The sequence below is a fragment of the Pipra filicauda genome, unplaced genomic scaffold, assembly GCF_003945595.2.
Source record: "Pipra filicauda isolate LSUMZ 115617 unplaced genomic scaffold, ASM394559v2 scaffold228_size1260155_pilon, whole genome shotgun sequence".
Lineage (NCBI taxonomy): Eukaryota > Metazoa > Chordata > Aves > Passeriformes > Pipridae > Pipra > Pipra filicauda.
This window is the reverse complement of record NW_024104341.1, coordinates 194,795-219,040: the sequence shown is the minus strand read 5'-3', so window position 1 is coordinate 219,040 and position 24,246 is coordinate 194,795. Positions and strand designations below refer to the sequence as shown.

The 24,246-nt window shown below is 38.9% G+C and overlaps 1 protein-coding gene across 2 annotated transcripts in view; it reads left to right on the top strand.

Moving 5' to 3' along the window:
• The first annotated feature begins 533 nt into the window (after positions 1-533).
• The window catches only part of NPNT (nephronectin), a 51,123-nt gene continuing 27,410 nt past the window's right edge, over positions 534-24,246 (top strand). Inside the window, exons 1-4 of one of the 2 annotated variants that reach the window (XM_027717910.2) lie at positions 534-749; positions 2,107-2,207; positions 10,148-10,198; positions 18,276-18,368. In XM_027717910.2, coding sequence (XP_027573711.2) covers positions 679-749; positions 2,107-2,207; positions 10,148-10,198; positions 18,276-18,368 — 316 coding nt within the window. In that variant the 5' untranslated portion in view covers positions 534-678. The remainder of the gene's footprint in view (positions 750-2,106; positions 2,208-10,147; positions 10,199-18,275; positions 18,369-24,246) is intronic. The other variant, XM_027717911.2, reaches the window with a different exon arrangement.

The window sequence follows — 24,246 nt, the reverse complement described above, 5'->3', positions numbered from 1 at the left end:
TTACACACTGTGTGGTTAGTGTTTAAACTTGTCACTTTTTCTTCTGGACAAGGGCTGGGACATCTAATGTCACACATGCCAACACCTGAGAGCTATTTAATAGGAGTGTTTGAGCCAGAAAAGAACCCCATATACACCTTGTAATTCTTTCAAAAAGCTTTGTTCTGAGGAAGGTTTGGTTGGTTAGAAGAAGACCAAATCTTAACGCTCTTGACTTTAGATGGGGACTTCGCTTGCAAAGAGGAGGGCGTAGCCATCCTACTTCAGGAAGTTCAAGCTAGGAAAGTTTATCATAACAAAGCCCACCCTTCTTAGCGCCCTCAGACTGCGGATTTTTGCCTCGCGGGGCCCCCGTCCGAAGGCGCGGGGCTCGTTCCCGCTGCCTCCTGCCCCAGGTGTCTCCAGGTGCCCCTCGGCGGGAGGGCGGCCCGGCCGCGGGCGCCTCTGCCGGGGGCGGGCGGCGCTGCCGCTCCCCGTGCGGCGCCTCCTCCGCCCGGCAGCCAGGCAGGCGGGCGGGCAGGGAGAGCGAGAGGGAGAGCGCGGAGCTGCCGCCGCCGCCCCGGAGCCGTAGCAGCTCACCGGCGTGGGCGGCAGCCGTACCCCCGTCCGCCCAGCAGCGGGAGCGCCCCGGCCACCGCCGCCCGCCCCTGGCCGCCCGGGCGGCCAGCGGAGCCGGCCATGGAGTTCTCCCTGAGGCTGCTCCTGGCGTCCTACCTCTCCCTGGGGGCGGCCGGCGAGTTTGACAGAAGGTAGGCGCGGGGCGAGCGGGGGCGGCGGCCGGGACCGGCCGGGCAGGGAGAGAAGCCAGTGTTTCCTCGGGCAGGTCGGAGCCCCCGCGGGGAGGGCGGAGGGAGCCCGGGCTCTTTCTCGGGCTGGCGGGGGGGCTTCGACGGCGGGCGCTGTGATGGCCCTCGGGCTCCTTCCTGGCACCGGCCCCCGGAGCCCTCGGCGGGACGTGTCCCTGGCGCTCCCGTCCCCCCACGGTCGGGAAGAGGTGCCCGCGGGCACGGCCGCGGTGGAGGCGCGGTGCCGGAGGTGCCGCTCCCGGGGCTCACCAGGACGGGCTCTCTCGGCCCCCGTTGCCCGGCAGCCTAAACTCGGGCTTAGGTGTAAAAAAGTTTTTTGCGCCGCCAGGGCCGCGAATTGAAAAAAAAAACCAGAGCGCTTCGCATGCTGTAAAGGTAAAATTAGCTTATTGACGCCGGGAGGCACTTGCAGCAGACGACGGCGAAGATCGCGACTCAAGTTTTAACACGAAGTTCGGGGCGCGCGTGCCCGCCGGGCCTCGCCGTGTCGTGACAGGTGTCGCGATCGGCGGCGCTGCGGGGAGCGGACACTGCCGTGTGCGTGGGAATCGGCCAGAACGACCCCCTCTGTCTCCAGGGATTTCTTTCTTAGATTTGTTCAAGTGCAGCGCTCACGGGGTTTCAGCTTGTCGTTAAGAAACGTTACTGATTCATGTCAATATTTTAGAACTGCTTGAAGCCGTGGTATCAGTTCCTTGGGACAAGGAAAGACTACAGCTCTTCCTTTGTATTTGATTTCTACTTAACTGTCCAGGAACCTTTTGTTTTGAATTTTTCCCATAACGTTCCAGTGAGAAAATTTGGCCATATCAGTCAGAAAATTTGGCTGTATATTGTGAAATAAACCAATGCTGAAACTTTATGATGGAGTTTATTCCATATTATAAATTCTGTTTCAGACTTCTGAGTCTGTTTAAAGCCAGCCTGGGAGTGGCAGCAGTGAGCGTACTGCAAAGCATGTCAGTTTTTTCAAGCTTTGCTGAGTTACTCTAATTATCTTTTTGCCTCTTCACCTATAGTCATTTCCATTTTTTGAACTAAACAAAGTATTAATAATAGAAGTATTATTGGCTCAGCTCTACTGAGCAGTTACTCTTTTTTTTAATTTTTTTTTTTTGAGAAGATTATATATCTCCATGCAGGAGAGGCTGTTGCTGGTCATTGTCTTTGTTTGTTTGATTGGTTAGTTGTTTGTTTGGTTTGGTTTTGGTTTTTGAGTGTTTCTTTTTTTTTTAACTCTAGGATGATTTTAGCTACTTTCAAAATGTTTCACCAGACCTTTTTGCACTGTGTTGTTCAGGTGGCCCAGACACATGGTCTCCTCTGCAGGACTCTGTCGGTTTGGAAGCAGAATTGACTGCTGCTGGGGCTGGGCCCGAGTGTCCTGGGGACAATGCCAGCGTGAGTATCATTGCTGCTGGGGCTTCTAGTCACTTGTAGAAAAGGCTTGGACACACCTAGTCACGTCTTTCACATGTTCACACACATTCTTACAACACAGGGCTTAGGCTTTTGCATGTGTGAGTCTGACTTACTTAGAAGGATGTTGTCATGTTGGAATTCTGTTTGTTTTCAACTAAAACCGATTGCAATCAAATAAGGTGAACTTGAGTCAGGGCAATGAGAATTTGGGAAGTTTGGTTCGGTTTCTGCTTCATTTCATGCTCTGATCTGATAACCTGATGTAACTATGCTGTGTCATGTTACAAGCACTGTGGAGCAAGAGTATTTGCATCCAAGAAGGAAACCCAAATTATTGATATTTCACTTAAAAAATTGATGTTCCAATTAGTATTAAGTTCAAACATACTTTTGGTAACCCCAAACTAAGGGAGTAAATCTGCCTGACAGCATCCTTTTATTGGGTCATACGTGAAGAGGAGCATCTCTGAGATTCTTTCATCTATCTAGAATCTTTGATATAATAGTGGGATAAACAAGTAGAGAAGTCTTCATTATTAACTACATCTTCAAAAGGTGTTTTGTGGTGGCAGCTAGTAACGTGTAGAAGTTAAAATTGTTAGGAGCGTTGTAGAGACCTCAGCTTGTTAAAATTACAGCCTTTGATACTGGGAACGCTTGCTCATGTGTTTAACAATGCATGCATGAGTGACATCCCTGAAATTTATGCAGAAGTAAACCTATAGACACTGGTCCTTAGCTTTTTTTATTTAGATACAAACATATGCAGACTAGATTATTTTCTGCCAAGCCATTTTTAAAGGAAAACAGATGTTAAATGCTTAAGTTGCTTAGTCTGCAGGGCGGTGACTGTAGGTGGCAAATATTAGGCAAAAGATAGATATAGCATTGGCAATGCAACTCTCAGCAAAGGTTTTGTTCAAATCTGTAAACAGCAAGACTGGCTGTTTCTTCCCAAATGTGTTAAAAGCCCACAATGTTTAATACGTATATAAGATTACTTGTAAAAGCCATGTAAAGTACTTCTGGAATGTAACATCCCTGATACTATTTCTCTGATGCAGAGTTCTCAGGTTGATACCTCTTAGGCCATACCATGAATCATTTTGATTTTTAGGGCCCTAATTGGTAACAGGTAGTCCTTTCCTTGAGGTGGATATTTATAAAGTAGGATAGTAGATTGATTGAGGCTACTCCAGAGACAACAGAATCTATGCCCACCTTTCATAACACAGATTTATTTGAGGATCATTGTGCATTTAAATATTTGAGGCTATAGAGGTTTAACTGGCAAATATCAGTAATTTGCATTGTTTATAAAAACCAAACCCAAAAAAGCCCAGACCACTGTCTCACTGTGGCCCTTTTCTTGGACAAATTGTCTCCTGTGTTGTGACCGTAAATTGCAGCTTATATTGAGGTGGAAGTTGATTTCTCATTGTTGCCAATTCTGATTTTTGGTTGCATTTTTATGATCTTGGGAGACAGGAATAGCATGAAGTGATACTATCAAAAGATTCATAACTAAAAATTGAAAATGAGATAGAAGTAATAATACACAGAAAGTATTTTTTATTTTTTGCTCTTTGAATTTGTCAATAAGGTAATTTTTAGTATTTTTAGTGCCAGCTTTTCCAGGTACTATAAATGCTCTTTTTTTTCTTCTTTTTTTTTTAAGGGTACAGCCAGGTGAATTCTCTCACCTCCTTCCCCTGCATTGTAGTCCATTATTCACAGATTTGTTTTCCACGCACATTTAGAAGACGTGTAGAGGTGTATTTTCTGTGATCATCTCCAATACCTGGGACCAGACTTTCAAAAGAATACATTTATCACTTAGGTGTCTAAGGCATTTTTTCCTCTTTTTCTTTTTCATACTGGGTGCTGATAATTTTTAATTGCTGATTCAGAAAAGACTCAGGTATCTGGGTGAAAACTTTACCAAAACCATGACAGGTCCTTCTTAGTTTTAAATGGGAACCAACCTCTTAGCAAAATAAAGCAAGAAAATCTGCCCCAGTTGTGGGTGGTGAAAATTCCAGACGTATCATGACATGGGAGATTACACTAAGTGAAAGTGAATCTTTCTAATGCTTACAGCCAAATAGAAAATCTGTAGTCAACTCTCCACCTGGAAATGTGGCACCCAGTATGAAGGATTAACCTGGCACAGAAAGCAGCATTCCTGGCCTCAAAGGAAAACTTGAGTATTTAACTGTACAAAGGAATATCACTGAAAATTTTCCAAAAAGCCAAGTACATGATTATTTCTTCAGCTTTCTCTATGGATAAAGGCAAACCTCTGAGTATTATCCGTGAAATGAGTGGCATAAATAGATGTCAGACTTTCTCTACTAGATGTACGTTTTCTTTGTTGTTTCTAGAATAAGTTGTATTTGCACAATGAAAGTAAGTATAGAGTCAGGCTTAAAAATTAGTAGTGAGACCCAGTTTACAAATGACTCCAAAAAAGAAGCTTTAAATATTCCAGCAATAGTGCTGAGCTCTTTATTAGTGAGCTTGAACTGCTTTTTTTTTCAAACTAGTTTGAGCCATCCTTGGTATGCCTGAAAATGCTACAGCACCTTTGGACTCTCACCTGCTTACTCATGTATAATTTACTGTGTGGGCACTAATTACCTCTGAATTTATCCTTCTGACAATAAGTATAAGGTGAGAGCCATGCTGGAGCCAGAGTGTAGCAGGCATATAGGCTCTGATACATGATAGTGTACATGCCATGGGCAAGTGATCGCTAACATACCTGGATATGTTTTCTGCTGTCCAGTTTAGCTGCTCCACCAAATGCATGTGGCATGGCCTCTGCCCACAGCTATTGAGAAAAAAACGTGTTAGTTTAAACCAACTGTGTGATTTAAGGTAAAGGTTTAATTGTGACAAATGTTTAAGCCTGTATTATATCAGCTCTAACGGGGCAGGAGTGCAGCATAGCTGACAAGTGGTAATTTATTAAGCCTTGGTGATTCCATGCTCCTGATCTTTCATCCATAATCCATCCATACAGTTGCAAATGGAAACTGAACTGTGTTAGCTAAACTTGCTTTTGTGAATTGTGGAGTTATTCCTTTTATGTCCCTTTGACTGACAAAGGAGTGCACACAGAGCATAGTCGTGCTTACTGCTGCTTAGTAACGCAAGTCAGCATAACTCTGCTCCCTTCTGCTCTTATAAACATGTAGGAAGAAGCTGAAATAGGGCCCCTCCTTTAATTTACACTCTTCCTTTACAACCTCCTCTGTCTCCTCTTAATAAATTAAACCAATCAAGACTTGTGTGTGTAGATCTGATCTGTCTGTAAACTTACTTCCAAAACCTGTCAGTGGCAGCTGTAATGTCTGAGCTAGTGGAAATATTCACTCTGCAGTGACATGAAATTCCCTTCCCCAGTGCCCTTTCCAATTCCAGCAAAGGCACTTAGAAGCTGTCCTTCCAACTGAAATAATCAAGAACTTTGAAACAGGTTGGATTTTTTTTCTTTCTTGCAGGTTGTGAACACCAAAGTAAGATCAAGGTTTAGGCAGCTAGATGCATTTTGAGATTTTCAAAGGAGCTGAACAAATGTAACTCAAATTCATTGGCGTTTCTCAATCTTTGTAAATTCAAAATCCATCCACAGTTATTTAGTGGCCTAGATTTAGAACTGTGGATATATTTGATTAGTAATGTAACTAAGTAGCTTCTCTGAGGTTTGGGTTTGATATATAAACCAGTTTCATTAGTTAAACCCGGTGTGTAGAAAGGCTAATTTGTAAGCAGCAGAAATGTTGTTTAAGCACCAACTATTAGTTCACATGAAGTGCCCTCATCATTAGTAGAGCTGATCCTCCTTTACACTGAGGGACTCACAGCATCAGTGCTTTAAAGTTAGATATTATATACCCCAGTTGAAATTAGTCCAAAAATCCCAGCCTGTGGGATTTACTTGCACCTTAATTAGTAGAAGTGGGAGTAATAGCTGTTAAGTGGGAGTAATCACACAAAAGCCTACCTCTGTGTAAGATGGTATGTTGATAAAGTAGCTGATGAGATGTGTGTAAAAAAAAGGTGGTTGTTTTTTATCTGTTATTATTGTGCACACAGCAAAACTATAGACCAGAGCAAAAGTGAGGGCAGAAAGAATTTCTTCTGGATTTCTTTTTCTCAGAGTAGGAGAGATGACTTCCTGTGACAGAGTGTTTCTGGTGAGAGCAGGTATCAATAGTTGCATTTTTATTTCCTAAATAAAAGTAAGGCAACTGCATCTGTGGTACTGAGTGTATTGTCCTAACCCAAAACCCATTCAGTGGGTTTTAAAGGACACAGTGAAACCAAGTTGGGACATGAATCATTGCATGCATCTTGTACAAATGTATTTCTGCATACCAGCAGCAAGAATTGCCTTAGGAAGTTCATTCAAGTTTTTTTTTTTTTAATGTGTTATTCAGCATTGATTTTCATTGTTTGAAATATCTGAGGGAAGAGAATTTCCAGCAGTGGTAGGGTTGGAGCTCAGTTCTTTGAACTGGATGAGAAATGTCAACTGCAGAATAGAAAATAGTCATGTCCATTCCTCTATTTTAGCTACTGTAGTCTGGGAAACCTGCTGCGTGCAGCCTGTTCTATTATCCCCCTAATAAGATGTCTGTGGCAGTGTTCTGCTGTCAGGGATGAGTGTTTCTCAAGAAAAGAATAACCTGGGTCTTGTTTTCCAAGTGTCTCTGTTAGGTCAGAGATAGACAAAGCAGCAGGAAAGTCCTTGGAACCGGTGCTGATTGACCCTTGCTGATAATACAGTGTAGAGAAATCAACTGTGAATGTATATTCACATGCTGCACTTGGTTGACCTATCAGAAAACTAAAATCCTAGATAAGAAATGCCCTGAGTTCATGCAGAGAGTTGTGTGAGAAGCAGTATGATGCTTTTTATTTTCCAGTATGAAAGTGGAAGGTCTTCCCTTCAGTTTCCAACAGGCCGTGCTAGGAGTTATCTGAAAAATAATTCTTTGTGGATGTTTCTGCCCCAATCCGATCTGGTTTCCTGAAAATTATTCTTAGAACTAATGTTCTACCTGCCTTGCTTTTAGCTGGCTTACAAATATCCATGTAGTTCTTTCAAAAGCTGTACAAATTGTTTCCATTCGTATGTGTCTTTTGTGAAGGAAATACACCTGCTTTGTACATGGCTGTTGTCTGTAATTGATTTGTACGATAGTTGTATGTAGTCAAGGTACACTAAAGATGTAAAGACTGCTTCAAAATTTTAACTTCAGTTTAACAGCCAATAACCTAGTAGAAAGAGAGAATACTTTAACATAGATTTAAAAGGTTAAGCAAGAATTTTTTAAGAAAAGCAATATAAAACACCTTGAATTATCATTCTGGTTTACAGTTTGGACAACTCCTTTGCTAGAGGTGATAGCAAAATGGTTCTTTTTGCTGTGTTCCTTTATGTACAGAATACAAGGTTAGATCTGCAGCTGCTATAAATAGATGCAGATCTACTATTGGATCCTCTGTTGTCAGGAGTCTACATGGCTGTTGGAGTCAGCAGATTTTGTCTGATGGCAGCAAGTTTGACCAACAGAAGTTTCTTAACAGGAATAAAATCCCACTGAACATGGATTTTACACACAGTGATATTATTTGATTACTTCACTCGTTTCTATGTGTAATTCTTCTTAGATGATAACAAAGTCTATGAAGTCTGTCTTGAGAAGGTGAAGATGAGTGTGTCATTTCAGAGCACCCATCTGTTGTAACTCCATCTGGTTGTCTCCCTGTGCTGAGGTTTGTGTGTTACTTAGGGAGCAAACCCAGAATAGGTCAGCAAAGTAGTTTCCCGCCACCTTGCACTAAACCCTTGAAAATTGGTTTAAAAGCCTAGGGACCAAGCAATCAGGAGGTATACAGTAAAGTCAAACCATCAGTTTACACCTCCCCTTAGCTTTGCGTCATTGAAAAATGTTAATTGAAGGCCGTCAGGTTAGCATATAGATTTAGTCAAGCCTAGTAGAAAGTATCCAATTTCAGGAAGTTCTTAAAAGGACTTGCAAGTGCAAGGGGGGAGCTTGTACAAGCTGATACATAACAGATGCAGGCGTAACTGAGTGCTTTGCTGGGAACTGTGCATGCTGTTGCCTTTTATAAGGGTTGTGAAGAAACTTTGTGTCTATCCTGCTGCTCCTGTCCTAACGAGCTTAAAGGCTGTGCAAATCTATTTGCGGAGATGCAAGGTAGTGGGAGGGGGAGGAAGAGGTGGCTGTGCTCTCATTGATGCACAGAAGGAGATTTTGTATAACTAATGTTAATGGGAGTTTACCCCCATAAATCATCCCATGCATCAATGGGAGAAGAGGCCACGAGCTGCTTAGGACTTCTGTTTCTTGCACATAACAATGCTTTCAGTGGGAACGGCAATTCTGTATAGTCCACGATGCACAAAAATAAAACCACGATTGTGCCGATAATGAGCTGTGAAAATATTGGCTTCTAGGACGCTGATCAGCAGAAACATCCTTAGTACGAGTTTTGCTGCTGAATTTGTGATTGCAAGAACACAGTCTGTATTAATACATTGTGTTGACAATGTTTAATGAATACTGATGTGCAGAATGTCTGCTTCTTATAAAATGACCAATATTTTTGTGCATCCCTGGTACTTTTCAAAGAAAAGACATTTTATACAGAATTGCAGTACTGCTTTATGCTGCTATGGAAGAAAAAAAAATGAGGTTTTGCTATTTTTATTCAGTTGGTCTTTTCTTTTTTTCAGTTTAGAATCTTTATGCTTTTAAAGCAGTTATGACTTTACTATGTTAAAGATACAGTATCCTTTTCTACTTCCCTGCTGCATCCCTCACGCACTTCATACATGGAGTAATAGTTTTGCAGCCCATTTTTTCCCAAGAAAATCTCAACACTTATGTGATTTGTCTGTTTACAGCTTTAGTATGTTTGTATCTGGAGCTTCTCTCAAAGCCCAGCAACAACCTGGGGAGACTCTCTCCACTGTAACAAATGCTAAGGGACTTTCTAGTTAAAACTTATTTAAATCAGTAGAAGTTACAGTCATAGAAAACCCCTAAGTGTGGGTAAAATACTCCTTAAAATACGAAGAGCTGCTGTTGCTTAACTCCCAGTCTCCTTTAATAAGGCTACGTAGCCTAACAAGTTATTCTGCTAATATAAAATTTATTGGCAAATAACTTGATTTAAAGTAGCCTAAACATATATCTGTTTCCATCTTATTTAAATTTTGTAGCATATCTTTTTTCATGTGATAGTAAGAGCTGAAAAGGTCTTTAAGTATTAGTTTTAATTTAGATGATATTAAATTTTTAAACATTAGAAAAATGACCAGTAAATTTATTTGCCAACAGGTTTATTGGTTGCAGATGTTCAGATACTTATAAATGAGTGTAATTTTAATTGCTCTCGAATTAGCATCCAGATGCTAAGACTTCATGTTTGCTCTGGAGATGCAGCATTAAATTAAAAATATATACCTATATTTAAATGAAAGGATACTGTTTCTTTAAGAAAATAATTTATGTTCTGTTGATGGAAGCATTGAACCTAAACCATGAAACATGAGAATTTTTACAACTATATACCATATGAAACATGACAAAGTGTAGCTCCTTAGTTGATTGAATAAGAATAGCATCACATCATTATATTTAATTACTCTTATATTTCAGAATGTATTTGTTAAATCTCATAATGAAATACTGATGTAAGGTGTTTCCACTTTTAAATGTGTACCAGAATTTTTTTTATTTCAGAAAAGCTCTGAATGTTGAATGTGTGTAATTCTCCAGGAATGTAACAAGTTGATAAAAACCCCAACCAAGTCCATCCTCCTTACAGGAAAAAAAAAAAAAAAGCTGGAATTTCTTTTTTGGATATTTGTTTTGCAGCGTTCTACGTCTTAAGGCAGAGAATAGCCAGCCTAAGGTGCCAGCCCAAAGGTTAGCTGAATATATTTCTTGAAATAACTTTGGCGAGGTTATGACTTGGAGTTACGGCCTCTAAGTCATCAGTTTACATAAAAATTATATGACAAGAAGATATAGATTTAAAAAATAAAACAAAACACTTGATTTGGGGAAGATAAGGCGGGAAGGAAATTAACAGGGCTATTTTATCCCAGACACCCAATGAGATACTTATTTTCTAAACTATTACACTTTTCCCTTTTCACTCTTGTTCTTTTTCTTTATTTTACCCTCAAGCCCTGGGCAATATATTTTCCTTCCTGCAAATTGTTTATACTCTTCGCATCATACAAGCGATCAGATTTAGGAAGCCTAATTTGCTCTCAGAGTATTGAATCATGAAAAACGGGAGGTTAATTTGGGATGGCTGAGGCACTTATTGCCCCCCATTGCCTGCTTTGCACTTCTGCTGCAGGTTGTCGTTCCCAGAACAGGGAGACTTTACAGCCCCTGGTCTGCAGCAGTGTACAACCTGGCATGTCAGAGCAAAATGAAATCAACACTAGTTTGCGTTGGTACTCAGGGCTGTAGTCTCCTGATGCTCAGGAATTAATATGTCTTGTTTGCTTACCCCTGTGGCAGGGGTGCCGGTCTTCAGACGGGTTGGGGGGGAGCACATCAATCAGCTCTTCATCTGTCTGGGAAAGTCAGCTTTGTTTCTGTGATACAGGAGTTACTTTGATGAAGCCAGGGAATGTTACATTTGAAAAAACAAAATAGCAGTAGGGCTCACTTTGTCTTCTGCCACCAGGCATAGAGACACTCATGCTAGCCTGCTTGTGCCTGTTGGAATTCAGTAGACACGTAGAAGGATTTCAGGTAATGAACAGACATTTGAGATGATAGAGCGCCATTCTTTAGGCAATTGTAATGAACGACTTGAAATGCAAACATGGAAAGATAGACAAAGCATGAAATATTTCTTGCTTTTCTAATTTTACATGTGTTAGATCAGATGTATCTAAGTATATAAGCATTAGATTAACTTCCACTGACTTCATTAAATCCAGTTGATTTAGCCCATGCTTAAGTTACGCATGCTTTTTAGTGCTGTTCTGAATAGGAAGGCATTCATGAACCAGAGTCTGGATTTGTCCATGCGGTTCAGAAACACATTTGGCAGCAGTCATAGCCAAGCAAAGAATTCACTGCAATGAATAGCCCACACTGGTTGCAGTTTGTCATGTTAATGTGCTGTTACCGGAATCATATGTGCAAATGGAGTAACTGATTTACCCAGGCAAATGTAGTAGTTGTGCATGAAAAATTAGGAGCTGCATATGTAATGGAACTGTATGTTTTAGATGTAAGCTTTAGCATGCATTTTGACAACATTTGTTGTCATGGATGGCACAAATAAAGGCAAGTAATTCGTGAAAAATATTCAGGCATTAGATATTACTGTTTTATCTGATGATATTATCAGTTACTAGTTATAGAAATTGGTCAAGGACATTTATTATCTCCCCAAAAATAGAGTAAGGAATGTTGTGCAGATGAAATGATCTGAAAATTAATACCCAGTTGCCCTAGTCAGGCTTATTAAGCTCTGCAGAGATATATATTGTGACTACTAATACACTTATTTGGGAAGCAAAGTCACTTTTTTGGAAGTAATTCTGTAATGTGAGTTGTGGGTATGATGCATTTTTACCACCTACTGGTAACTCTGAGGTGGGTTAAGCTTTATGCATTCTCCTATATTTGTGACTAGTTGAAGTATGTAGTTGAACAAAAAAGAATGTAACTCTGAAAGAGTTACAGTGATTTATTTTACAAATTGACTCATACCTTTGGGATCCTCGATCAAAATTACTGTGAGTAAGGCAGATTAATTTTCCTGAGTGTGTGTTTATGCAATTGCATAATTTACAGAGAACTGCAAAAAGTAAAATAGAAAGTGACAGGTGTGAGCTGAAGAAAAGTATGATAGAACTTGAGGTTGTGGTCTGTTAGCACCATGGGAGAAAGGCAGCCAGGTTCAGTTGAGGGAGGCAGCAGAGAGGAAAGTTTCTTTCATCAGCATGCAAGTCTTGTTATAAAATTGGCACCAGGGGAATGTAAGTAGCAATCTTAAGATTGGAAGTTCTGCAGTCATCAGTGTAAGAGGATCCAATAAAAGTTTGTGGAACTAAATAGTATGTAATCATTTCTGGGCTGCTGCACAAATTGCTTTCTGTGTTTGAGCAAACTGAATGTTAAGGAGCTGGGATCTGGAGTCAGAATAAATAAGGGGGTATATGTTACTTGGGAAGAGAGGGCAGAAACAAGATTGTTCAGGCAGATGGTCAGCATAGGTTGTTTCAGATGTAGGTATTTTGTGTATATTTTTAGATTCAGAGAGGTGAAAACAGAAGTTCAAGGACAGGCTGGACATCTGCAGCTTGGCATTTTGAGGCAGATTTCAGTGGAGGGATGCAAAAAGCAGTGAAAGACTCTGAGGGCAACTTCTGGCAAAGAAACCCTCTATTAAGGAACAGAAGTTAAGAGGCAAAGCACAGAAAAAGAACATAAGAATTACACTCAATGCTGTTTTGATGAAACATAGCTAGGAGTGTTGGAAAAAAAACCAATGAAAAGTTAAATTGCTAGAGATACTCCACTAAGAAAGCTCAGGGATTTCCATTGTTGGCCAAAAAATGAAGAGAAGGAGTTAGGCAGGTAGGAACCAGGCATTGCAACCGTCTGGTTAGGACTCCACCAAACAGTGTTTAGTAATCAAGAATTAAGTCATTGACCTTAAAATTCTAGATGAGAAGGAACAGAGGGGGACAGCATGTCCATGCCATCAAAACGTGGATAGCTTAGTGCAGAGGAACTGACAAAGCCTGAGGGGTACTTCCAAAGCTGTTCTGAGGGAACTGTGTGCAAGGAGAAAATACAGGTGAAATTTAGAAAACCAGCATTATAGACCCGTAATGAATAGGTTGAATGTGGTTTTGTTTTATTTATGCAGCAATTAAAAAATAATTCAGAATGGTTGAGTCATACTCAAATACCACCAGCAGCAATCAGTGGCTGGGAAGATTGGTGGCTTCTGGCTTTTACACAAGCATAACACATGCTAACAGCATATGTATTTCATCAGAAATTCTTCCTTCCTCTCTTCCACAATTGAAAAGAAACCCAAAAACATAGTTATAAGCCTAAACCACTCATTCACGTTTCAATTCCTTGTGTTATTTTTACAGAAAGTTTAATTTGTCCTGAAGTTTAAGTGAGACTTAAAATGTGGTATTTTCACCTTATTTTGGAGGAAAAAGGTAGTTCTTGTCAACCTTTAAAATGGGTACTCCATTAGATTTATGGCCAGATAAAAGACTTCAGGATACCTCCTTGACTCCATTGAAGTTAGTGGGAAATGAGAAAGAGCAAATCTTCACATCCAGCCCAACAAAAAGAATTTAAAATGATCAAACTGAAATGAATACTCTTGAGTGCAGAGTTTATTTGCTGATGTCTCTTGAATGGATGGGTCAACAAAATGAAAAGGGAAGTTTGGTTATAGTTTATTCAGTGGCAGAGATAAAATAAGCAACATTTGACTGAAGTCAAAAACAGCTGTGCTTAGGAATTTTTTTCTGTCTATCTCAGCCCACACTACTACCCAATGGGAGTACAGTTTAACACTTTTCAGAGAGGAATGCTTGGAGAAGTGATAGGCCTATCTTGATACTGATTCAAAAATAAATTAGCAATCTCATTTTTAGTGGCACTTTTCTATACAAGCGTAAATTTAACTTTTGTTTAAAACAATTGCTATTTTTGAGTAGAAAGGTTTTGCTTCTTTTTGTCAACCTTTCTCACACTCTTATCTTCTGTACTTCATTGCCCTAAGTGACTTTCTCAGCCTGGTGTACCTCTCCACTGTCTACATTTCCTTTTTGCCTAGTAGGGAAACAAGTATTACATAACAGGCTGAAGTCAATCGACATGGCTTATTTCAGTCATTGTAAATGTGCGTTGATTGGAGGCAAATGATGGTTTCTTGGTTGTGGAGGAATTTTTTACTTGTTAAGATGCAGAAAATACTAATTGGGAGACTTTTTTCCCTGCTACTTGGGAGTCTACTTCTGTTTAAAAAATGGATAAACTCCATGTGTCTGTGTATGAGCAGAGCGACTGAAATATTCTGGTCTATTGTATCTGGAATTTTGCAAGAAAACAAGTAGAGTGGAAAAATTAAAAGAAAACACCCAGTCACATCGGCACACATAGTATATGCTCAGGCTCATACCAAACAGCTGAAATAGTCGTTTGCTATTAAAAGAAATGCTGAAAGTCAGGCTTAAGCTTATTTTTATACCTAGATCTCATTGTTTAGAGTGTTTAAATAGAACCCGTTGTGAGTCAGTGAGTGTATCTGCTGCCATGCAAGGGCATCTCTTCCTTTGGAGAAGGGAGGGAATATTTGCAGGATGCAGATGGCAGAGCTGGAGCTGGCCCACCTCTCTGGGCCTGGTCACTCTGGTAGGGATCAGTGGGAAGGGCATGCAGATGACCTTGGTGGAACCCCAGCCAGGTATGCAGGCTTGCTTGAACACCATCTGATTCTTAAGTCCTGAGCACCCTACAAAGCCCCATTACAGTTAGTGGGAGGATATACAAGACCATTTGTGAGAGTGGCTTGATTCCTCATGGGAAATGCCATGAGATTTATCTACGGTGTTGGCTGAGTTACAGATGTTGCTATGTTAACTCTAAAACTCTATATAGAAATATACAGTTTTCTGTATATATTTCTGTATATATTTCTCCTGTGTATAGAAATTCTTCAGTTGTAACACTGTATTGAATGTCAGCTGTGTGTAAATAAGATGCATAATGCTTAAGTAGCCAAATTGCATAGAATGTACTCTAATAAGCAGGATTTCTTCAAGTACAGTGTTTGGCAGCACACAAAGTTTTCCAAATACCTGTTTAATATGCAAAAAAAAGCATTTTATGATGACTTTGACTTTCTGGATAGTGGTTTTCTAATCATTAGGAAGCTTTCCTTGGAGTAGTAGAGATTCTTGAGCTGTAGACTGTTGAGGGGATGAGATCTCCTTTAACTGAGACTTTTAAAAACAAAAAAGAGACATATCTGTCATGTGATTTAAGTGCATTTCTTAATTGTATCTTGAGACTAGGAGGTAGACTAGATCAGCAGTTACCCACCTGTATGTAATACAAGACATTATATCATGCATAAAGTGGAACTACATTTGTTGAGATGTGTTGAACTAGATTTTGGAGATCCCATAGATCCAATTCCATGATGTAATAACATGGCCTGTGTTGCATGTTTCATATCTGTAGAAGTTGTTTTAAACAAAGCTAATACATAGTTTTTATTCATTACAATATATGACCTGCTTGGGTAACTAAGAGAATTAAGCAAAACATCTGATTCCTAATACAAATGTATTTGACCTTTTGAATTAGAGGAACATTTTAATTTCTAAATGAAATTAAAATCTCATTTATTTCATAACTGAATTTTAGAAGGCTTTTCATCTTCAAGCATGAGGGTTTTTTCCTCTATCTGAGCTGCTGCTAATGTACAATTTATGCAATTGAGGGAGAAACATAGGCTTTAAAGTCAGCTAAACTGAAGTTGCCACAGGTTAAGCTATTGAACTGTTATATTTCACACCAAGCTGATCCCATGGGGTTTTTTAAAAGGAATTATTTAAATAAGTGTATCCCACTTCACAATATGGATCTTCTTTGAAGTGCGGTTGAAATTTAATGGGAACTTTCAAAAACATATTTATAGTAATTTCTTTTTTTTTCTCCTGTGGTTTAGATCACGTTTTCTTTTTCCCTAGTGACTTTGAAGTTGGTCTTCACAGTTTTCATTTTGCCACCATCACCTCTAATTGGACTTGGGTCTGTGATGTCAGGAAGATGAGTCTCAGTGTCTAAATGAGCTCTTGCACAAAGACACTTTTTTATGTTTATGACCACTGTGGTTAAAAAAAGCAGTAAATGTTTCCAAGTACAATGTTCTAGAATTTTCTCATGATGTAGCAGTTGCTCTTCAGTCAGATCTGTCCATTCTGTAAGGGCATAGCATACTTTTTGAAACATACCTTTTAGTAGTCTAAGAAGCCCCTTTCTTTTACACTGTCAGTGAGAGGTGTTTCTGAATCTAAATCCCATTTATTTTTTTCTGGACAGCGTGTATTGGAGAAAAAAAAAAATCTTACATTAATTAAGAAACATCCTTTTCTGTTGCCTTTTAAGATATTCCTTAACACAATTTTCTGGAAAGAGACCTCACCATCATATTAGAAAGTTCTGTCAAGAGCAGTGCTGTAGATTTACAACAAGGCTTTATGTTATCAGTGGATATCACTGACTATATGTATATAATATGTTTAAACAAAAATGGTAATAAAGGGCAAATGCAGTCCTAAAACTGGAGCAAACTCCTTCTATGTGAACAGTTGCTTCTATATATGTATTTGAGGGAATTGCTGATTCTGGATGCTTTGAACCTTATGGAAAAGATTTTAAAAGGTCAGAGATGTATTTGCATGGTTCTTCCACAACCAAAACTAATCTCTTGTTTCTGTCTTAGTTTTGTTTAATTCAACTCTGTTGAACAGCTTGGCTAGAATGCAAGCTACATTTTTGAGTGTGGAGATTTCTGTTAAATTACATCCTTAATACATCCAGGTTTATGATACAGCCTGTTGTCAAATTAATTAATATTACAGCTGGATCTAGTTAATTACTTTGCAAATTCCAAATGATACTGTTACTTTATGAAATGAACTTAAAGCCAGGGTAAATAGATAAATCCTGATTACAGGCTAATAAGGTTATGCCACCCTCTGATTTCTGTCTATTTTGTGTCTGTCTTGCTTAAACAGTGAGCTCACCAGAACTTTGCATCTGCATTTTATCATATAATGATAAACAATATTACAGAGCATAGTAAATACTTCACTTTTCCACTAGATTGAAACAGTATGTTTTGTAACAGAAAAACATTTCTAATAAAGAGAACTTGGAAATGTTTAAAATTTTAATCTGTCAAATGGTTTCTGGAGCTTTGCAGGATTCATTGCACTCTGATAATACTCCTGTTAGCTAATCCTACATCAGTATAACTAAATTTGTGCATGAATTCTCATATTTCTTCAAAAGCAATGCTTATCTTTGTGTTATTGAAGTTCTAAAAGTTTGCTTTAAGAATTTTGTTTGTGTTATATTGAGAGAGGTACCAAAAAATGGCTTCCTAACTACTATTTCTTGGAGTACTGTGTTTATTTGTCTCTGGAAGCAGAAGAGACCATAATTTCTGAGCTATGGTCTGTACATTCTGAGACTGTATCTAAACAGCAGGGTGGATAATAAATGCTTGAAATGTTCAGAGAAGTGAGTTGGATGTGTGCAGTGATAAAGTAGTGTATTACAGTCAAGGTTGCTTTTGCCCAGTTCTTTTTTCCTCCAAAACAAAAGAGAGAGACAGAAAAAAAGAAAAGCAATTCCTATACCAGAATCCAAGCACCCAAAAGGGAGAGGTTCAGGCAAAATGTTGCTCAGTGAGGGGGTAAAGAGTGTTGCCTTGTGGTCATAGAGGAAAGCAGTGAATGCTGGGACCTCTACTACTGCCTACTAATAACTGCACAAGGGCTTTTTGTGTTGCCAAGGACATTGAGGTACACATTTTCTATGTAGCTGGGGCATATTCCAGGTTTATCAAATTTAATGTCATAAATCATAGAACATGCATACATACACAGAGCAAGTGAAGGCATAGTGCCTGCTTGCTGATTAGGTATTAAAAGAGTTTAATATCCCAGAAACAGCATGATGTAGTAGTGTTGTACAAAAATAGACTACTTACAAGTATCTCCCTCTTCCCACAAGTATTGGGGTGGTGGTTGGTTTTGAAAGTGCACCTGATGTTAACAGTGGCATTTGAAGCATATAATATTGCTGATGGGAGGAACATAAACAGTACTATTTGTTAGGTCATTGCCATTTGTTTCAAAGTAAAGCACTGTCAACTGTAACTGGAGTGGAAAAATAATGAGTATTCCTCTACTTGCAGCTATATGCCAGCCAGGGTGCAAACATGGCGAATGCATTGGGCCAAACAAGTGTAAGTGCCACCCAGGTTACATTGGAAAAACCTGCAACCAAGGTAAGAAATAGTTTATTTTTGAAGTTATGGAAGTATTGTTGATCCTTCTACCCCCTTCTGCCAATGCTGTGTGTGTCACCTGTGTTTATAGGGTAATGAACTCATATACCAGGTCTGTTACTGCTGTAGCTATTCTGATCGGGACTGACATTTGTAAAGAGAATGACATCTGCAGTGGGATGACACAGGGGAAAAATGGCTTTCATTAATCTGAAATCAATGTGAATAGTATATAGTATGTATTTACATGCTCTCCTGAATCTGAAACAAATTATTTAAAACTTGTGATCAGGATTGTTATTTTACAAGGTCACAATTTTCAGTTTCGGATAGTATTTGGTTAATTAAAAAACCCTATCATTCATACATTCTCATTTTTGTTTTTCTAATCATGAACTAACTAGGTAGCAACAAATTATACTACATACTGAAGAGTTGGTGTAAAGATTAAGTGTTGTTTTACTGAATTATCAATGTAGTTTCATAGTTTGTTTTTTTTTCCTGAAAATTACTTCCTAAACATGTCATGGTATAAAGATCATAGAGTATAAAACAGAATTGTAATACATGATTTATTAGATTTTGTTGGCCAAGCATCAAACATACAAACAAAGGTATCTCAGTGAGACTGTTCTCTTTTTCAGTTGTCTCAGCCTACAGGAAAAGTTAATGCATTTTCTGAGTGCTGAGGAAGTATGGTAGAAGAATGTGATATTTAGAACGGTTTTGTTGTTGAAAAATGGACCCTGATGTTGGCTAACCTTCTTATGATGTGTTGAATTTTAGAGTTATTTTCTTTAAAAATAGATGCATATTTATTTTGGGATTTACTAATCCCTCCTGAACTGATGTGGAAATGAATGTTGTGTTTTTCAGTTTTTTTACAGGTTTGTCATCTCTCAAATTATCCTGTCTTCTTATCCTCTTACTTTGGGCTGACATTTTAAAGGATGGGTTGTTATGATTTTATTCTATACATGTTTTAGTCAGTCTAGAACATTTTTAGAAAACAATGCAGTGAACTAGCAGTTGTTAGATGAATATGGAACAGGTTTTATATGTACTAGTTACTTTAATAATATAAAAAAAATGCTGTGCAAGCTGCTGGAGGCTGCAATCTTGAACTAAACTATGTACTTGCCACTAAATGCTATGGAAGGAAAATAGTGTGTTGATAAATGATTAAAGGAAGTCTTTTAGGCAGTATTGATCAAATATTCTTGCATGGTATTGGTGACAAAGTTGCCCCGACTGAGGTGCATGTGGTTTCTGAGATGCCTCCTGACTGTGGTGCCCCAAATGTCCACCAGTTCAGGTGACTACTGCTATTGTATTACATGATGAGACCCTCGAGCTGTTCCTGGGATCAGGGTATGTGTTCTTGCCATGTGAAACACTTCTATTCCACCCCCTGGGATCATCATGCAAGAAATATGGTGTCAAGGGGTGAGGTGGTCCTGTGTGTCAGGTGGTGTGATCCTTCTACCTGCACGGCTTGAAGCAGTAGTACAATTTCTTGCAAAGGGGATGGAGGCTAATAGATGGATGGCTGTGATGGGAAAGCTGAACCTGCAGTGCCATTAGCATGCAGAGCAAATAACTGATTGTATTACCTTGATGTTCTATGTCTGTATTCTGGAAAGTATTGACTCTCCACCACACTCATGGTTGTCACTGGCATTTGTTTCTTTCCTCTGCTCTTCTTTCAAGGCCTGCCCTTTTTATTTTTTTCTGAGTTCCTTTGTAAAGTGAGAGCAGTGGAAATTGATTATCAGGTTAGATAAAGATGAAATTGATTTAGATAAAGCTGGAAGTTGAAGAAAATGAGGGTTAACTTCTGCATTTGGCAGCTACTGATTAATCACACTAAGTGATGTGAACAAAACTCTCTTCAGGGGTTACAAATCTCTCAAGAGTTTGACATGGTAGTGTGATGGTAGTTGCTGGAAATGAAAGCTGATCTACTCTTTATAGCATGGTGATAACAGTTTAATTTTTGTACTTGGTTTCTGGTCTTTGGTTTTCTATTTTCAAAGTTGAGTGAATGAGGTACTGAATATTTGACTTCTGTGTTGCTTGATCCAAGTTAGCTAATAGATAGAAAAAGGCAGGAAAACTGAGTGCTGGAGTCTGCAGAAGCTAATTAAAAATAGCAGTGTATTGTATCTTGCTAGGGATAAATGCCCCATTGTTAAATGTTCACTGAAGTTGGTCCAAGATCGTGTGTGGCGCCACGCAGCAACCAAAGAAGTCACATCTGGATTTGCCAGCAAAGGCACTTGTCCTTTCCTTGTACTCACATTTTCATTTCACTTCTTTAAAAATCTTTAAAAAATAAAATACTTGTGATCAGCAGCCTATGTTTGTTATGAACGTGCTTTCCATAGTGCTCAAAACTGTCCGTCTGTTTTTATGTGCAGTACTGTCATATGTTATTTTGAAATTAAGAACGCTGGTTTTGTATTGATTGTACAGTTGTAGGCAATGTGGGAAATTAAATGGCTGATCAGTGAAATTTCCCAGGTATAGGACAGTGAGTGGACATCCCCACAAGAAAATAAAAGAGGTTTGCTAAACTTTTTAATAGTGTTACACTTTATATTTTAAATGCTGGTATGAGGTTATAAGTGACTAAAAGAAATTATCGTATTTTATTAAAATAAAAAACGATGTAAAAGTGTTATTTTTATTACCCTTTGAGTTTATACATTTTAGCTTTCAATTTTTTTAGAGGCAACTTCTGCTGTTTTCTTATTTCCTCTTTTGATGCATAGACATTTCTACTGTGATGTCTTTATAGATGCTGCTTGAAATATACAATTGATAAGTAACTGGCATTTCTTCAAGAGCCATGTTGCTATGGCTGATTTTTTTTTGGCTGCTGATATTTACCTGAGCCTGTTCTTGAAAAGTAGCCTTTACTTAAGGAAAAAGAAACACTCAAACAGATCTAAATAGCAGTATATAAATAGCAGGAATACTCCCTGTCCCTGTGCAGCACATCCGGACATTTCTTAGGGAAGTATACTGCTGCAGATTATGGGTGCATGGAGGTGGCTCAAGGGAGCTGTAAGCATATTCATACAGGCCTTTATGCAGAACTAGTAGGACCTGCTAGGAATTGTACAATATGCCTCCTAGGGAACTGTGTGATGCTTGTCATGTGGTTTCTGAGTATGTGCCTGTCTGCACTGCTAAAAAGAAGAAAAGTTGCATTTTGGGAAAAATTAGATGGGCTGAGCAGTATGCTCTAACACACCTAATCTGTTTGCAGGCTGGCTTTTCTCTTAAGCAGCCATAGCATTGACAGTACTTGTTTTCCTGAACAGTAGTATTCATTCTGACTCCATAAGGTTAAAAACATCTTTCTCTCAATAACCAGTTTCAAAGGCAAAAGTGAAGACAAATGACATATGAGATTTAGGTTTAAGTGGAGTTGTGCTAACAGCCTGTTTTTGCTGTCTGGTGACCTTAGGTTTCTGTTACATCAGCCAAACTTAAAATTTTTAATTTTTCAAGGTGTTTTTTTAAGATGTGAATCAGAGGAGTTGGACAGCATTTGTTCATAGACAGAAATATAATGAAATGAAGGCAATAGAAATAATTTAAAGCCAAAATTCCACAAATAGAAAGCATGTGATATGATATCGTAATACAGTTGTTTGTGCTTGCTTTATAATATCAGGTTATTCTCAGAGTATGTTACTAATAGCTGTCTATTTGTCAGTACCAGAGCTTTCATTTCTGTACTAAGAATATTTTGTACCAAATGGTGATGTAGAATTCAGAGTCCTACAGAGAGATCCAATTATTTAAGGCTCATAATGTAATCTATACTTTATTCAAGATGGTAAACTGGGAACAGTCATAAATTTTTATGATTTTCAACTTTGAGTCTGTGATCATAACTCTGAAAGTAAGTGCAAGACACTTCTTAAGTCTTCAGGAGTATCTAAACTTAGGAGCTGAATTGCAGGGGGATTTAAGCACTAAAAGTTAACACAAGACACTGTTAAAATGCTGCTCTGTCAACTTAATTTCAATGTTACCCTTCCTTGTTCTGCCCCTACTTCTAGTTAAGTATTTTATACTTAGTTCTGTTGCGCATTTGTTTTGTGAAGTCATGCTTTTTGTACAAAAGAAGAAAAATACATGTATCTTAGACATGGGGGACTGTTTTTTTCCTCTTACTTTTTACTTTCTCTTACTTTACATCTCAAAATGATGAACGTCAGCGAACCTCAGTATATTCAATAGTGTAGGCTCCTTGGGGATACACTTATGAATTGAAATCAAATGCTAGCAGAGTTTTTTAATTTAATAATGACTTTTTTAACAGACACATTGTATATGTAATAAATATGTTCATGTAGTTATAATGTCTGTCAGGAGCTGCCTATTTGTATGTTTTACAGAAGAAAGGAAAAATAAAGCAGGGGTTTTTTTGGTGCTGCCGAGAGACGTTTAACTTCCAAAATGTGAGCTTTCATCTGTTTGTTATTGAACATTTTTATGTAAAGCTTATTTTACTCAAAGGTTTTCACAATGAAAACTTGTCCTTCCCCTCTAACGTAATCACCTGCTGCATTCCCGTTTGACCTAGGCACATATGCTATCCTGCAGGTCTGTTTCCACATGACTAAACGTACATTCTTCTACAGCTGTTTCTCTCAAACCTAGCAGGTGCATTTTTTTTTTTTGTGACTGGGGCATTGGTGCCTGTTGGGAGAAGTGTGTTCTCCTAGCAACTACCGAAACTCCCATAAAGTGAGAGTTGAAATGGAGTGCTCTTTGTGCAGCACGTGATCCACAGGAGGACTGCGGGGATGGTCATCACTCCTTGTTTATCAGGCATAGGTCTAGCCCTTATTTTGGCAACCTTTCCTCAGTGAAGTCCTGCGTATGCTCACCTGATTTTCTCACCACTTGAGGAGCAAATATTCCCCTTCAGGCTTCCTAGAAATGTCTTGGTCAGCCTTCCACAGGAAGAAAGCGAAAATTCTATTCCTTACCACTACCCTCCTGTGGAAGAGGGGAACAGGAAGTATTCTTGTCTCTAAACATGCTGCTCTTCCCGAGGCCTTGGAAAATGAAGTAAAGTAGGTCATATCCATCAGTTAAGGGAAGGATTGAGGGGAAGGGTAAATATCTCACTCAGTATTCCTTGACCCCATGAAGATGAAAACAAAGTAGGTCAGAAGACAACAGATTTTATGATACACATAAACACTGTTAGGAGCTCTCAGGAGCAGCAGTGACATAAGAGGCAACATCCTTCTGGCTGCTTTTGGATTTCATCAGTGACTTTTAGTCTGATACATTTATTTTTCTCTTGGTGGCTCTGCATTTTATCAGTCAAAATGAAAGGGAAAGTATTTCTCAGTTTTAGAATGCTATTTAAAAATATTTTGACTTGAAAAGAATAAGATGAAGAATCTTGCTCTCTAAAACTAAGTGATTACAGTGTTTCAGGATTAATTTAAAATCCAAACATCAGGAACTTGAAAAATTCCAGGCATAGTTGTTCAGAAGCAATGTTTTCTCTGATTTCTTCTCTACAGTGACTGTAACTTTTCTCACTAAGTTTTCTACTTTAGTCTGAAAAGCAATCAACTCATTACTGACTTTATTCTAACAAGAGGTAAATTTATCTTTCTGTTTTAACATCTTAACCCTGAGCCTTCACCTCTAGCCCACAGAAAGTATGTGTTGCCTCCTCAGTTATTTTATGAAGTGACTACTGTGTGTGTGGGTCTACCACATGGTAGGAGTGCCAAGGCTTGCTTTTCTGCTACATGGATGAGGGATTGACACTTGATGAGATAGTGCTTAATAGTGGAAGATGGCTCTTTGAAAAATTCTGGAAATAATGGCAGTT